The sequence below is a fragment of the Pan paniscus genome, chromosome 2 (genome assembly GCF_029289425.2).
Source record: "Pan paniscus chromosome 2, NHGRI_mPanPan1-v2.0_pri, whole genome shotgun sequence".
Classification (NCBI taxonomy): Eukaryota; Metazoa; Chordata; class Mammalia; order Primates; family Hominidae; genus Pan; species Pan paniscus.
Genome location: NC_085926.1, coordinates 16422300 through 16438123, shown reverse-complemented (window position 1 = coordinate 16438123; position 15824 = coordinate 16422300). Strand labels below are relative to the sequence as shown.

Here is a 15824-nt window from a genome sequence, read left to right as displayed (position 1 = left end):
TGGTTGGAGACCTGATCTTCTGTCTGCATGTTTTCTCATAATGAGAGTTTATCCAAGCCCCTGACCTTAGTGAGCATTTATGCACAGGTATGTGAGCCTCCGTTTTCTATCCCCAGTCCAGAGTTCTCCGTTTGAGCTGAAGATCCTATATTAATGGCCTGACTAACGTTTCCTCTGGGATATCACAGAGGTCCTCTGTAGTCAACATGACCAAAACCAAGTGGTGAAAGTCACCACTATCTGTTCAGGTCCATGCAAACCAGAGACCTAGGAGCTGTCTTTGCCATCCCTCTCCCTCATCTCCCAGCCATCTCTTTGGCTTTGTTTTCTTATGATGGAAAAAGAAAGAAAGAAAGAAAGAGACTTGAGAACAGGGTCTGATGAAAAGGTAAGAGAAGGCAAAATAACACCTTCTCTGATGATTGTGGAACAGACACTAGGTTAGTTTTATAGCATTTGTTAAACTTATTGTTTTAATCCTGGTTTGGGGTGCCTGTCCTGCCTCAGGAGCAGTTAGAGACAGGAGGTAGAGACAGGCCAAGACCTAGTGTTGTTTGATGAAGCTAATTTGCCTGTGGAAGCCACCTGAGGGAGCATAGACATGGGAGACATGTTAACCTGAACAGGATGCTGGTGGACTTCAGGTCATGCAGCATCATGGTGCAGTGGGAGAGAGCCCTTGGACGGGCCTCAGGCTCTTATCCTACCTGCCTTCCTTCTCTGAGGCCACCACCTCTGTGCGCCTGGATGTGGCCAGACACTATCTCTCCAGCCTCCCCTTTCTATGCCATAGCTAAGGATAGACATTTAGGGCTTATTTTTTCATTTTAAATGTTTTGCCTGAAATGCTCCCAGACAGAGCTGCAAGCAAGGCAGGCCTGAGGTGGGAGGAGAATTTAAGATATGAGCCCTTGTTCTGGCAGTTAGTAGAGGAAATTAAAAATTGTGGGTTAGGAAGGAAAGTGGAGAAGCTGACATTTTATGACTCTTTCAGAGAAATATTTTCTGTTTGCACATTTAATTTTACAAATTGGGATGGATTTAAGACAGGCATGGAGAGTGGTCAGGATGGGGGTGACATGTCTTCTGCCTTTGCTTTGTGTGCTGTGTCCTTAGTGTATTCCTGCCGCAATTCCACCTCTTTCCCCTGCTGCGCCTCCCTGGGGCCTCCTGCAGCCCTCCTCCTGCTGCTTCCTGGTCACTTCTAGAGATGGGGCCATTTTCTAGAACCAGCTCTCTAGGCTTCTGCAGTTCCATTGCAGACACGCCCTGCCCCTTCCTCCTCACATTCCTTTCCATAAGTACTTCAGCAGCCTGTAGTGGAGTTCAGTGCAAGTCAGAGGCAGCAGTCTGTCAGCATGGCTTTTGTCTCGTTGATTTTTCTGAGTCTTGATGTTCTAGACCATTTTTGGGTCACATTCAGAAATGGCTGAGAAATCAAAGTCAGGTGTGAAAGCTGAAGAATATTGATGCAGAGCTGGAGTGGTCCGAGACTTAAGGATCAACTCGTGGACATGACAGTCTGTCACGCTTAGTAACAATGTGTGAAGTGATTAGGGTTATGAATAATGGTGATAACAACAATGATTTTAGCAGCTCCCGTGTATGGAGGAGTTACCAGTTCCAGGTGCAGTTCTAGGACTTTATGTGCATTATCTCAATCTTCATAGCAGCCCGATGAGAAAGGTGTTATTTTTATCCTCTGTAGACAAAAATTGAGGCCCATAAGCATTCGTAATTCACTCAAAGTCATATGGCTAGTAAGGGATGGCACTGAAATTTGAACCCAGGTAATCTGGTCCAGATTAGGAACTGGAGCCAATACACCACCCATCTGCCTGAGCCAGATTTGATGAATAATCAGCTTTCTCTCCTATAATTCAATTCCAGATTTCTGTTCTTTATTTGCCTAATAGGATCTGCATAATTTAGAACTAAGATAAAATGCACTCTGGTTAAAACAAAGTAATAATCCTACTCATTTCATATGAATTTGTGGGGATTTCAGATATCATGAAGCCTTCCCACTCTACTCCCCAAGGAACCAGACCAGAAAGTACAGGAAGGGGAAAACTATGTTAAGTTGAAACATTAATACCACACGGATGCATTTATTAAGTGTGTGAGGGAGATGTTGCCTTTCTGGAGCATAACATAAATCATCTGGAAAATTCAGTACAAAGCATTTCCAGGGACTCAACACAACCAACTGGAGGGCCTACTGTCTATTGATATTTCTGCTATGAATAATCTCTGTGGGATGCCGGCTGGCTGCTTGCCTCCAGCAGTTATTTCTAGTTTTGCTAGAGCAGTGATTCGCAGCCTGTAATCCCTGCATGGGGTGAGACGTGTGTCTCAGGAGGATGTTTGGGGCCTGCCAATGGGGCAGAAGAAGGTCGGGAACGCAGTGGCTCCTGAGAGGTAAACATTTTAGAAGCTGTGTGATTGTGTTACTAGAGATTCTTGAAGAGCAGGCATTTAAGGGACACAGGGAGCAAACCATCAAACATGAAGGCAGTAAAAAGTTGTACTTTTTTTCCTCCAATATGGAATAGTGACAGTTAGTTAAGAAAAAAAATTTAATGTGCTTCAAGGAAGGTTACTCTTTTGATCCCACATTGTAAGGGTTGTGACAGCTTGTCCCCATTCCTTGGTGTTATGGATTTATTTTGGGAAAAAGAAGTGACCTCAACTCATAGCTGTAGCTAAAGAATGTTGAAAAAGGAATTCAATTGGCACCTCCATAAAAGTCAACAAGGGATCATGTTTTTTTTTGGACTGTAAGAAAATGCATCTGTTTAAAACAAAAGGTTCTAGAACAGAGCAGTCCAATAGAAATACAATATGACTTGTGAATGCCATTGAAAAATTTTCTAGTAACCACATTAAAAAATAAAAACAGGCAAGTTAATTTTCATGATATATTTTCTTTAATCCAATATCTTAGACAATTTATCATTTCAATATGGAATCAATAAAAAATTATTATTGGGAGACTTTTTTTTTTTTTTTTACCAAGTCTTTGAAATCCTGTGTGTATTTATTTATACTTTGGGCACATCTCAATCACACTGGCCACATTTCAGATGCTCGATAGCCACATGTGGCTGGTGGCTCCCTGGGTGGAAGGGAGGAAGAAAAGAAAAAAGAAAGAAAAGAAGGAGAGAGGAAGAGAGGGAAGAAATAATACATTAGAGAAAATCTAAAGATTCCTTATAAGCACACAAATGCCTATCAGATCCTCATGCGTAACCTCAAAGGCCAGACTTCTCCATGGTCCATCTCAGTAAGTGATCACTGGCAAGTCCAGAAAGTACATTCCTTTGCCTGATTAAAAATCCATCTTTCCCTTCTTGTGCCAACTGTGGATAGATCGTATTTTTCTTCTGGGTGTAATTAGAAATGATTTTCACCTGATTGCTTCGTTGTATTAGTCTGAAGAGCATCCCCCTGACCATTGGCTCTCACCTAATTGTTTACTTGATCTCATTCTCAAACTTTTCTCTTTTTCACTGGAATGCCTGAGAAGGCAGCTGGGAGGGACATGTGCATGCGCGCCCAAACACCATTAGGGACCCCGTTTTTTTTAGTGGGAACCAAAATGCCTCTGAAAAGCAGAATCCCAAGGCATCCTAAATGCCATCTCTTACATAGGCAAAAAATAGACCAGAGAGTGCTGATGTCGATTTTGCATGCAAATTGGTTAATGGAGCCGGAGCTGCTCAACTCATGTGTATGATTTTCTATTTCCATGCACCAATTTGGGAGTTTATGCAAGAAGGCGGTAATCCTTCATGCAAAGCTGAAAATGCAGGTGTGGAAGCCTGTTTTAGAGAACAAGAGCTGTCTGGTCCTGTTCTCATTTGACTGAGTTTTGTTGGATCTTTTGTGATGTCATAAGACAGAGGAATATTATTTGTTAAAATGCATTTACAATGCATAGAACTTTATGTAGACTTAGTGAATGGTTATGTGGCTGCACTGCTGAATATATGGTGTGTCTACACTACAGTGAGGAAAAGGAGAATCCACTGATAGGAATTTGCTGGTGTGTCTTGGGGTGGTGCCTTTGAACAAATGAGTGGTCTTCTTTTGTGGATAGAAGTTGTGCCAAGCCCCCAGAGTGTGGAATTTATTCTGTCATAAGCCTCTTGAAACTAGTCTTACACGTGGTCTTTATGATTTCCAATAGTTTCCATAGTTTGTCATTTTATATTACTATATTCAGAAGCTTTTGAAAATTCACCTAAGACTTTATTGATAAACCAGTGTGAAATTTTGTTACAGAGTCGAGACCTTGATGATAATAACTCAGGAGAAAAAGAAATGACCTCGTTTCCTGTGTAGATGCCAAACTCAAGTGTGCTCATATCCTCGGGTACCGTACTTCTTGGGAAATCTCTTGTTTTCCATTTTCTGCTGTTTGGAGTTGAGATTTCCAGTCACTTTCTTGTATACAGCCATGGTCTTTGTCCTGTTATTATTTGGCCATCTTTACAAAGTGAAATTTTTACATTCTTCCTTTGCTTTTGTTGTCATATCAACCTTTGATTTTCCCAGTGGTATGTTTTTGAATTATCCCAACTCAGCAGCTTTTTTCTTCCTGTTGCTTTTGTAACTCCTGCTCACACTAGCAGAGACAGAGAAGGATAGTTGGTGACCTGAAAGTGAGGTGTCCCTTCTGCTTGTTGGACGTGGACTGAGAGATGAGGCCGATGAAGATTTCCTGGAGATAGATGGTGGTGATGGTTGCACGACAATGTGAATTTCCCTAACGGTACCTAAAATTGTTAGAATAATAAATTTGATGTTAGGCATATTTTACCACAGTTTTTTTTTTGTTTTTTTTTTTTAAGGTTTCTAGGTTTCCTCTGAGCTTTACACTGGCTGACTCTTTTCCAGGACTCATCATGGTTCTTTCATCTTGGTCTTGTGGCTAATCTGCTTTAGGGCCCAGGGAATATGGGGACCCCAGAGTTCACCATCCACCAGAGTGACTGCAGGTAGCAGTTTGCATTGGACTTTCTTTGACGGAGAGAGTGCTACTGCAGTCCTGATGTGGACTGTGGCCTTATCAGAGGAGAATTTCTTCATTTAATGACGGCTGCTAATGAGCCTTCTCCAGGCACTCTTGGTTTGGCCAACTTGTTGGCAAATAAACCCAGCATGGGTTCTGGCCCAGTGGAAATTATTTAATAGGCAAGACAGGGAAAAAAAAAAAAACTTCAATGAATAATGTGTAGAATTAAAAGTTGTGATAGATGCTGTGAAACAAATGATTGGCAATTAATGATATAGAACAGAGCTGTCCAATGGAAATATACTTTGAGCCACATATGTAAGTTTAAACTTTTTAAAAGTCACATTTTTAAAAGGTAAAAAGAAACACATGAAATTAATATTAATATATTTTATTTAATCTTATTATATCCAAAGTATTGTCATTTCAGTGTTATTAATATAAAAAACTTCTTACTTAGATATTTTACATTCTCTTTTTCATGCTAAATCTTTGAAATTGGTTGAACATTTTATATTTATACCACATTCATTCAGACTAGCCACATTTTGAGTGCTCAATAGCCACATGTGGCTACTGTCTTGGACAGCGCTGGTAGAGAGCTGTGTATGTGTGTGTGTGTGTGTGTGTGAGAGAGAGAGAGAGAGAGAGAGAGAAAGAGAGAAAGAAAAAATGTCAACAGACAGAGAGAGAGACAGAGTGAGGGGGGAAAGAGAAAGAGCAGGAGAGAGAATTGTATGGATGAGGGAGGGGGACTCATCCTTAGACGGTGTGGATAAAGAAAGCCTCCCTATATCTCCTTTTTGTCTCTCTCTCTTTCTTTCTCTTTTTCTCTTCCTTGAATTTGTGAGGCCCATGAGAAGGTATCAGAGCAATCATACTCTTAGTTGAAACTGAGACTCCTCAAAAGTGCCTTGTAAAGATGCATTATTTTTCTTATATGTTTTCTCTTAGAGCTTGGCTGCAACAGCATTGTTTTTGGAACTGTTTACATCTGCATAGTAAGTCCTCACTTAACATTGTCAATAGGTTCTTGGAAACTGCAACTGTATATGAAACAGTGTGTAATGAAACCAATTTTACCATAGGCTAATTGAGAAAATCAAGAGTTAAATTCCTATGGCATATTTCTGGTCACAAAAACATTACCAAACTTCTCGATAAAGACCAAAACATTTCTAATACTAAACATGGAAATAAATGTGAGCTATACATACAGTTAAGAAAGATTAATAACAACAAATAAGATAATGACTTACCCAGTTTTTGGTAAAACAGCGAGTGATGGTGGTTGTAGTGGTGGGTTAAATCAAGGGATAAATGTTTGCAAAGTGAAACTCGTAAGGAGCGCTTCCTCCCACCACGAAGTTCAAAAACAATCACAAATTTGGTGGGCTCGCCAAGTGCTTTCATCTCACATTGTTTATTGTGGTACACTGTGGTACACATTTTTATTTTACAATTATTTGTATTCATTCCTTCATTCATTTTCCAACTCGCTTATTCCAGTTCAGTGTCTGGGGTGGCCGGAGTCTGTCCCAGCAGCTCAGGATGCAAGGCAGGCACCAGCCCTAGACAGGATGTCATTCCATTGCAGGAGTACTCTCACACATACACTCACACTCGCTCAGACTGGGACAATGTAGACATGGCTGTTTACCTAACGTGCACATCTTTGGGATGTGGGAGGAAGCCGGAGCGCCTGGAAAAAACCCATAGGGATATGAAGAAATTAAGTCTTGAGATTTTATAATAGAAAATCCATACAGGATTTCTATGACAAATCATTTTACATTGTAAATCCAGTAGTTTAATTTTTATATTGTTTCTACATACTCATTAGTGGCTAGTCTTTGATGCCATCAGCATAATGTACTCTCAAAATCAAGAGAACTACCAAGAATGCCAGCTATCATACTCATTAGGAAAATGGCTTAAAACATTCATAATTTGCTTTCTTCTGACTCACAAAAAGCTCTTCTTGGATTTGGTATCGATGAGTTTCGTTACCGATTCTGAATAATTGGTGATCCTTTGTGTCTTCTCTAACAAAAGTACTTTTAAATGTATGAAATATTGTATTAATACTCCAGGTTCCATTTCTAGTGGGTTGCTTTTTAATATTTGAGTGCCCACTACTAAATCTAAGCATCAGGGGACCTGGTTTTTCTTAAAAAGGCTTCTTGATGTATCTTAGCCTGTGTCTTCTCTGACAAAATGGACTGGTGAAGTGAACAATAATGCCATCTTCTGAGTTTTATTAATGGATACAGTCAATGGAAATTGTTGAGGCAGTCTCCTTACAAATACCTGGACACTGAATTTTTATAGTACAGTGGTGTGTGTGTGTGTGTGTGTGTAATTCATTGACTATGTGTGATTCTCTGAAATGACGAGCAAACCAATAACAATTTAACTCTCCCCCGCTCCCATTGTCACGACAGCCTGATGCTTTAACAGTCATTTGTGGTCCGGCGGCCGGCAACTTAATTCATTTGATGAGGCATCTGTTGCTTTGCCAGTTACTCCCTAATTGACCTGCAGAATCTTAGGTTTATATAAGCTTAAAGAAGTTCTTTTAGTCTTACTGAGATTCCCCTGTGTGTTCATCCATGGTTTAATTAAGGTATTAAGAATAATGTTTCAGAACTCATTCAGCTCAATAGCAAAAATACAAATAACCCAACTTGAAAAATGGGCAGAGGGCTTGAATAGACATATCTCCCAAGGAGATATAAAAGTGGCCCACACATATATGAAAGAATGCTTATTAACATCACTAAACATCAGAGAAATGCAAATCAAAACCACAGTGAGATATCAGCTCACACCTGTTAGAATGGCTACTATCAAAAATACAAGAGATAAGAAGTGTTGGTGAGGATGTGGAGAATAAGAGAAACCTTGCACCCCATTGGTGGGAATGTAAACTAGTACAGCCATTATAGAAAACAATATGGAGGTTCATCAAAAATTAAAAATAGAAATATCCTATGATCTAGCAATCCCATTACTGGGTATTTCTCCAAAGGAAATGAAATCAGTATGTTGAAGAGATATCTGCACTCCATGCAGCATTATTCACAATAGCCAGGATATGGAAACAACCTACATGTCCATCAGTAGGTGATTGGATAAATAAACTGTGGTATATATATGCAATGGAGTATTATTCAGCCTTAAAAAAGAAGATGATCCTCCATTTACAACAGCATGGCTGAATCTAGAGGACATTCTGCTAAGTGAAATAAGCCAGACACAGAAGGAAAAATACTACGTAATCTTGCATATATGTGCAATCTTAAACTAAAAATCAAATACACAGAAACAGAGAGTAGAACTGTAGTTTGGGGGGTCAGGGAGATGCAGGGAGATGGGGAGTTGTAGGTCAAAGGTACAAAGTTGCAGTTATGTATGATAAGTAAATCTAGAGATCTAATGTACAACATGGGGACTATAGCTAACAACATCGTGTACTGGAAATCTGCTCAGGGAATAGATTTTAGGTACTCTTACGACACACAAAAAAGAAAACTAACTATGTGAGATGATGGTTATGTTGGTTTTCTTGACTGTAGTAATCATTTGAACTAAGTATATGTACATTGAGGCATCATGTTGTACACCTTGAATATACACAACAAAAATCCATTAAAATTTAAAAAAAGAATAGTTTTTTTGTGAAAGCATGTTATTGATTGCTAGGGCTCAGGGAGAGAGGGGAATGGGAAGAGTAACTGCTTAATGGACATGGAGTTTCCTTTGGGGGTGATGAAAATGTTTCATAACCTATAGATAGAGCTGATGGTTGTGCAACATCATGAAGATACTAAATGACACCAAATAGTTCACTTTAAAATGATTAATTTTGTGTTATGGAAATTTCACTTCAAATTTTAAAAATAGTGTTTTAATGGTGTGGTCTCCTGAGCCTGGATATGTGTTTTGTTTTGTTTTGTTTTTTAAGTTTCAGATTCATGAGTTTGTTTAATGAGAAGATGACAGAAGTCTAAATTTTTAAAGCCCTTAGAACAAACATTTTAACTTATTCCACAGATTTAGAAATGGCACATACAGAAGACATGGGCTTTGTCTTCTGCAAACATTATTTTAAAAATTGGACTCCTATTTCCTACCTATACAATAAAAAGTCCTGCATCGAAAAGTGATTGATTTTAGTGTTTTGCTAAATTGGATCTACTGCAAAGCCCAGGCAGATTGATGTTATGGCACTAGCAGTCTTGAAGGAACTTTTTAAAAAAGAGAGATTTGGTTGAGCAGTGTAACATTATCAGCTTCACCTGTGAGGGAAATTTCCCGAGGGAATTGGTGTCTGTCTCATGTTGCACTCCTTCGTATTGACAGATCCATTAGCGGATGTAATTAGAAAACGAAAGTCAGACTTTGAATAATTAGGTTAAAGTCACAAATGATTTCTGGGCAAAATAATAGAAGCTGTTGCAGTTCAGCCTGCTGTTTCCTGCTTTACAGAGCTGAGTGAAATGGGCAGTTGCTGTATGCAGTGGTTTCTTTCTTGTGTTGGAGGCTGATACTTTCCCAATAATAAAGTTTGAAATAGCAAAGACCTCACTTTGGCCCTTTGCAAATGTCTGAAGGGCTTCGTTTCCAGGGAATAAATGGAGCTGCGGAATGTTTTTGCTAAACAAAACATAGTCATAGCAAAAACAAAATTTACTTTATCCCAGGAGTGTTAAGAAATGTGTGGTTTTGTGGATTATGTTTTTTCTCTGTTTTCATTCCTTTCTTTTCCTTTTTTTTTTTTTTTTTTTAGTTCTTGGAATAATGGTTTATTTATTTATATGGAGTTATTTTCTGAAAGAAAAACAAAACACTTATTTCAAAAGACGTTTGGACTCTCATGCCACCCAAAATACCTTTTCAGCAGTAGTTTCTATATTTTGATTTTATAAAAGCCTGTTATTGGTAATAGAGTCTGGAATAAAAAAAAAATTTCCAAAAGATTCAAAATGCAATCATGTGATTCTAAACTTTTTGTTCATCTCAGTGCCAATATAGAAAAAAGAGGAATTAGGAAATAGAGGCCAGTATCAAATACCTGCAGATGTGTCCTTGAAGCTTTTGATGTACCTTGTGATGATGTGGGATGAACAGAATGACATCCTCCTCCATGTATGACTGATGCTCGCACTGCGCCTGGACGGTGCCAGGATCAGAAATAGGAAGAAGTGCGGGGCATCCATCCCCCAACTTTATCAAATGCCCCATCCATACTCTGCAGGCTGCTAGGTCTTGGCTTTGGCCATATGGGATTGAGAAAAAATTACAGTTACTTGTCACATTTAAAGATTAGGAAGATTAAGATTTCTGACTTCTTGAAAGTAAGAGTTAGAAGTTCTGTCACCATTGGGCCCCCCCATTAGCAGTAACCATCTTGTCCCCTTGGGGGCAAGATGCTGCCCCCTTGGGCAAGATGGGGCCTCGGTGTTCATTGCTGTCCCCCTGGCTCATGTCTCTTGTTTACTTTATTTTCCTGGCCTGCAGATACCTCTGTTAATGGCTTTGGGATCTGCACCAAGCCCTCTGTCCAGTAAGGAGATGAGACTCTGCCCCTGCCCAGGTCGGGGAGAAGCCAGGAGAGAATTGTCCTTTGCACTGCAGCAGGACAAAGCCCTGGTATGGGATGAAGATGGGCAGGAGTTCAAGACCAGCCTGGCCAACATAGTGAAACCCTGACTCTACTAAAAATACAAAAATTAGCTGAGCATGTTGATGCACACCTGTAGTCCCAGCTACTCAGGGGGCTGAGGCAGGAGGATCACTTGAGTCCAGAAGGCGGAGGTTTCAGTGAGCCAAGATTGTGGCAGTGTGGGAGCACGTGGGTGTCCTTCCCAGATGAGGCGAGTGTGATCACTGTAGATAAAAACTATAGAACCTGACAGATTAGAAAGTGGAGAAAAAGTGTGATCAGCCCTCGCGGCAGCGGCCCACTCTGAGAAGGCTGGCATTTTCTCTTTTTGGAAGGTAACGGTGGCTAAGACAGCCATACCAGTGTCCCTCATCTTCAGACTACGAAGTTATAATTAGAAATTTTAACTTATGATGAGACGGTTCATGTGGTTCAGCCTTAGAGTCAGCTCCTGGTCAAAGGCCAGGAAGCCAAAGTAACTACAGAATAACTCATGCCGTTTCCTTGTAGCTCTCTTCTAGGGTGAAGGAGACCCATCATCCTTGATACTTAAAACGTTCATTTTCTCTCCCACCGCTGGGCAGGCATATCTCTTCCCTAGAACTCCTCTGAAAAGCTCCCCACACTCCCCCAGAGGACAGTTAGCCCAGAATCCCTAGTGCCTGGGCAGGCAGAAGGCTGGAACCCTCGGGCAGCAGTGATGTTTCTCCCGCCCACTGGCAGTGGGTATCTTCCAGTCTCTCCTTCCTCACTCCAGCCACCCACACATGCCATGTGGGTGTTCCTTATTCCAATTCTAGCTCTGGTTTGGGGGAACTCTTTTAGTTAACATTGAAAACAATTGTTATATTATCCAATGTTACTTTTTAGTTAGAAACTGGTACCTCAGCCTCCAAATTGAAATAATAAAATTATTGCATTTTAAAGTTGAAAGCGCCTTTTGCAATTGCCCATCCAAAGTCTTCATTTTGTAAATGAGAGTCCCAAGAGATGGGGAGGGAGCTATATAGCTTGCCCAAGGTTACATAATTTGTAAATGAAATCAGGCAACTATTACAAAACAAAATAGTGGAGAGGTTACTCTGATAAGTAGGGTGAGAAACAGACCAACAGGCTACAATTGGTATGTCCATCCAAGTGGAGAAATCATTCCTTTGTTTATTTGCCTAGGAGTAACACTGGGGAATTGGTCACTTCATAAGAACTATGTTTTCTTTTGTATTTTTAAGGTTAGGGTTCAAATAGAAACATGAGATTAAGGCCTTTAATCATATTTATAATAGGAGCCTTTTTTTATTGCTTTAAGATCATTGAGATTCATTTTTATTTGTTTCTTTTAACCATGAAGCTAAACTTACTTTGACAGCATGCATACCAAAAATTAAAGCCACAAAATTGCTTAGCTTTGACAGGAGATACATCTTTAGATTTTAAGATAAAAATTGAAAAGGTATTATGTTTTATTCAGGAAGCATTTAAATATAAAGTGGTTGATTGACTAACATTTTTAGTGCACCGATTTGGGAGCATGGAGGTTAAGGGGTGTGGGTGGGAATGGGGAAGGATTTCATGGCCCCACATCATGTTGTCATCACCATCCCGGGGTGACCAGTCCTCCCATTCACCACAGCCAGTGCCACCGCCTGTGATTGTTTTGTGTTCTGTAGATTACACACACATCATCCCACTTGATCCTCACAATGACGCTATGATGGAAGACAGGTTGATGTTGTTATCACCATTTTATACAAAGAAATTGAGTGTTCACATGCCTGGGGTTAGCAGGCAGTGAGGAGAGCAGCTGGTATAGAACCCTGCCTTCTTTTTTTTTTTTTTTGAGACAGAGTTCTTGCTCTGTCTCCCAGGCTGGAGTGCAGTGGCACGATTTCAGCTCACTGCAACCTCTGCCTCCTGGACTCAAGTGATCCTCCCTCCTCAGCCCCCTGAGTAGCTGGGACTATAGGTGAACGCCAACATGCGCAGCTAATTTTTGTATTTTGGGTAGAGACAGGGTTTCACCATGTTGGCCAGGCTGGTCTCGAACTCCTGCTCTCAAATGATCCACCCGCCTCGGCCTCCTAAAGTGCTGCGATTACAAGCGTGAGCCACCATGCCCAGTAAGAACCCTGTCTTCTAAACATATTAACTACTTTTATTTTTTATTTTAGTGTGATGCATAAGAGGAAACAAATGTATAAATTATCAAACTCTCAATAAAGGTTTATTTTATTATAGCAGGAAGAGTTTGAAAAATTTGAATCATTTAAAGAATATTGAACTGTAGAGACCAATATGAGTTTGAGTTAAATATGAGTTTGAGGGCCCATATTCGATGACTCACAGATGCTGTTTGTATATAGTTTTATCAAAGAAGAGGGGATCTTGGTGCTGGACAGTATTTTTAGGTTTGATTGACAACGTGCAGTTGCCTTCCATAAAGCCCTACACTCCGACCAAAAGTACATTCAGTTTTTCAGATAAAACAAACTGTCTCTGCCACATGTGGTTTTGCCCTTTTGGTTCAGCAGCCTTGTAATCTGTTGACAGCAGATGAAACCTGCCCCTGGTTTCCATAAGGTCGACACCCAGCATTTGCAGGCTCTGGGACGAGAGGACAAAAGGAGATCTTGGGCTGGGCCAGGATTAGGGTGAGGGGAGTGAGGCCACATTTATAATAAATAAAGACAAGATCAGTGACAGTATTGTGCAAGCCGTATTGGAGCTTAAAGTGAAAGGAAAAAACACCGATCCTATCTTTTATTTATTTATTTATTTATTTATTTATTTAGTAACTCTGTCACCCCAGGCTGGAGTGCAGTGGTGCGATCTCAGCTCACTGCATCCTTGACCTCTCTGGGCTCAAGTGATCCTCCCATCTCAGCCTCCCTAGTAGCTGGCACTACAGGCACATGCCACCACACTCAGTTAATTTTTGTATTTTTTTGTACAGATGGAGTTTTGCCCTATTGCCTAGGCTAGTCTCAAACTCCTGGGCTCAAGCGATTCTCCTGCCTCGGCCTCCCACAAGTGCTGGGATTACAGGCGTGAGCCACTGGCACTCAGCCTAATCTTATCTTTATCAAAAATTTTGATATGTTGTTCATCATTAATTTTTTGCATTGATTTTTATTTTTTTCACATATTATATTAAATATTTATTTATCTTGGTTATTGAGCTTTTGATGCTCCTTTAAAGTTTGCACCTGTGGTGAGTTATTTCCTCACTTGCCTCCTCTTAGTCTCTGCCCTGCCTTGGGCCTGGGAGTGCACACAAAGGGGCACCATCCACCCTTACTGCAGACTGAGGAGGAAGTCTGCATGGCCCCCAGATTGGGCCCATGGCTGGCAAGGCAGGGGGTTCTAGGAGCTGGGCTGTGTGAAGAAGGCTGCTGGTCACAGGTTTTCTTGCCTGTGGAGAGGAGAGTGGGCGGAGGAGGGCCAAGGTGAAACTCTCTGGGGCAGTCGAACTCCCTGGGGAACTGGTGAGACACAGATGGCTCAGATTCACTGCACCCTCCATCTCCCAGGTTCAAGTGATTCTCCTGCCTCAGCCTCCCGAGTAGCTGGGACTACAGGCACCCACCACCACACCCAGCTAATTTTTTGTGTTTTTAGTAGAGACGGGGTTTCACCGTGTTAGCCAGGATGGTCTTGATCTCCTGACCTTATGATCCGCCCGCCTCGGCTTCCCAAAGTGCTGAGATTACAGGCGTGAGCCACCATCCCCGGGCAAGTTTTCTCATTTCTAACAAGGTCCCAGGTGCTGCTGGACCAGGGTGTGCACTTTGAGGACCCTTGCTCTAAAGCAGCAGTCCCCAGCCTTTTTGGCAATGGGGACTAGTTTATGGAAGGCAGTTTTCCACGGATGGGGTTGGGGGTTGGGGGGGTGATTTTGGGATGATTCAAGTGCATTACATTTACTGTACACTTTATTTGTATTATTATTACATTATAATATATATTGAAATAATTATACAACTCACCATAATATATTGAAATAATTATACAACTCGGCGAGAGTCCTGAGCTTGTTTTCCTGCAACTAGAGGGTCCTATCTAGGGGTGATGAAAGACAGTGACAGATCATAGGCATTAGATTCTCATAAGGAGCACACAACATAGATCCCTCATATGCGCAGTTCACAATAGGGTTCACGCTCCTAAGAGAATCTAATACCGCTATTGATCTGACAGGAGGCAGAGCTCAGGTGGTAATCCTTGCTCACCTCCTGCTGTGCAGCCCCTAGTACCAGTCCATGGCCCCAGGCTTGGGGACCCCTGCTGTAAACCTTGGGGTTCAGGACAAGCTTTAGAGCAGGGGTCTCTCTCGCCTGCATCCAAGAAGCTGCTTGTGAGACACCTTGACAGGTTTCCGTGCACGGGGAATACGGAGAGGATCAGGATTCTTTACCAGACTTACCTTTGGATTTCTTTATCTAGCAGCATATCCTGAATGTACCCTTCAGGGGAAAGATTGCATACTTGTCTGCTTTCCTGGCCAGTCCTACATTTGTCACTCTTATTAATGGAGCCTTCTCCAGGATGCTGAATGCTTGTTTTAGAGTGAATCATGGCTATAGATTTTTTTTTTTTTCCTGTAAATTTCTTGCACGATGTATGGAAATGAGAGCTACAGTATCTGATGTTAGGTGGTTCTTAAGTACCCCTAGGTTTTATTTTAAAATTTGTTTTTAAAAAGAGTACATTGGCCGGGCATGGTGTCTCACGCCTGTAATCCCAGTGCTTTAGGGAGAGGCTGAGGTGGGTAGATCACTAGGTCAGGAGATCGAGATCATCCTGGCCAACATGGTGAAACCTGTCTCTACTAAAAATACAAAAATTAGCTAGGCATGCTGGCGTGTGCCTGTAGTCCCAGCTACTCAGGAGGCTGAGTCAGGAGAATCACTTGAACCTGGGAGGCGGAGGTTGCAGTGAGCCGAGATCGTGCCACTGCACTCCAGCCTGGGCCAAAGAGGGAGACTCTGTCTCAAAAACAAAAACAAAAAACAAAAAACAGCACATTAAGGACGAGGCAGGAAGATCGTTTAAAACCAGGAGTTTGTGACCAGCCTGGGCAACATGGCAAGACCCCATCTCTACAAGAAATTTAAAAATTAGCTGGACATGCTGGCATGT

At 41.3% G+C, this 15824-nt stretch overlaps 1 protein-coding gene across 5 annotated transcripts in view; it reads left to right on the top strand.

The window, feature by feature from the left end:
* RFTN1 (raftlin, lipid raft linker 1) overlaps positions 1 to 15824 on the top strand; it is a 199673-nt gene that overhangs the window by 62799 nt on the left and 121050 nt on the right. For 2 of the 5 annotated variants that reach the window (XM_055109532.1, XM_055109531.1), the window contains exon 3: positions 5975 to 6021. The exons of the other annotated variants lie outside the window; for them this stretch is intronic. In XM_055109532.1, coding sequence (XP_054965507.1) covers positions 5975 to 6021 — 47 coding nt within the window. The remainder of the gene's footprint in view (positions 1 to 5974; positions 6022 to 15824) is intronic. 5 annotated transcript variants of the gene reach the window in all.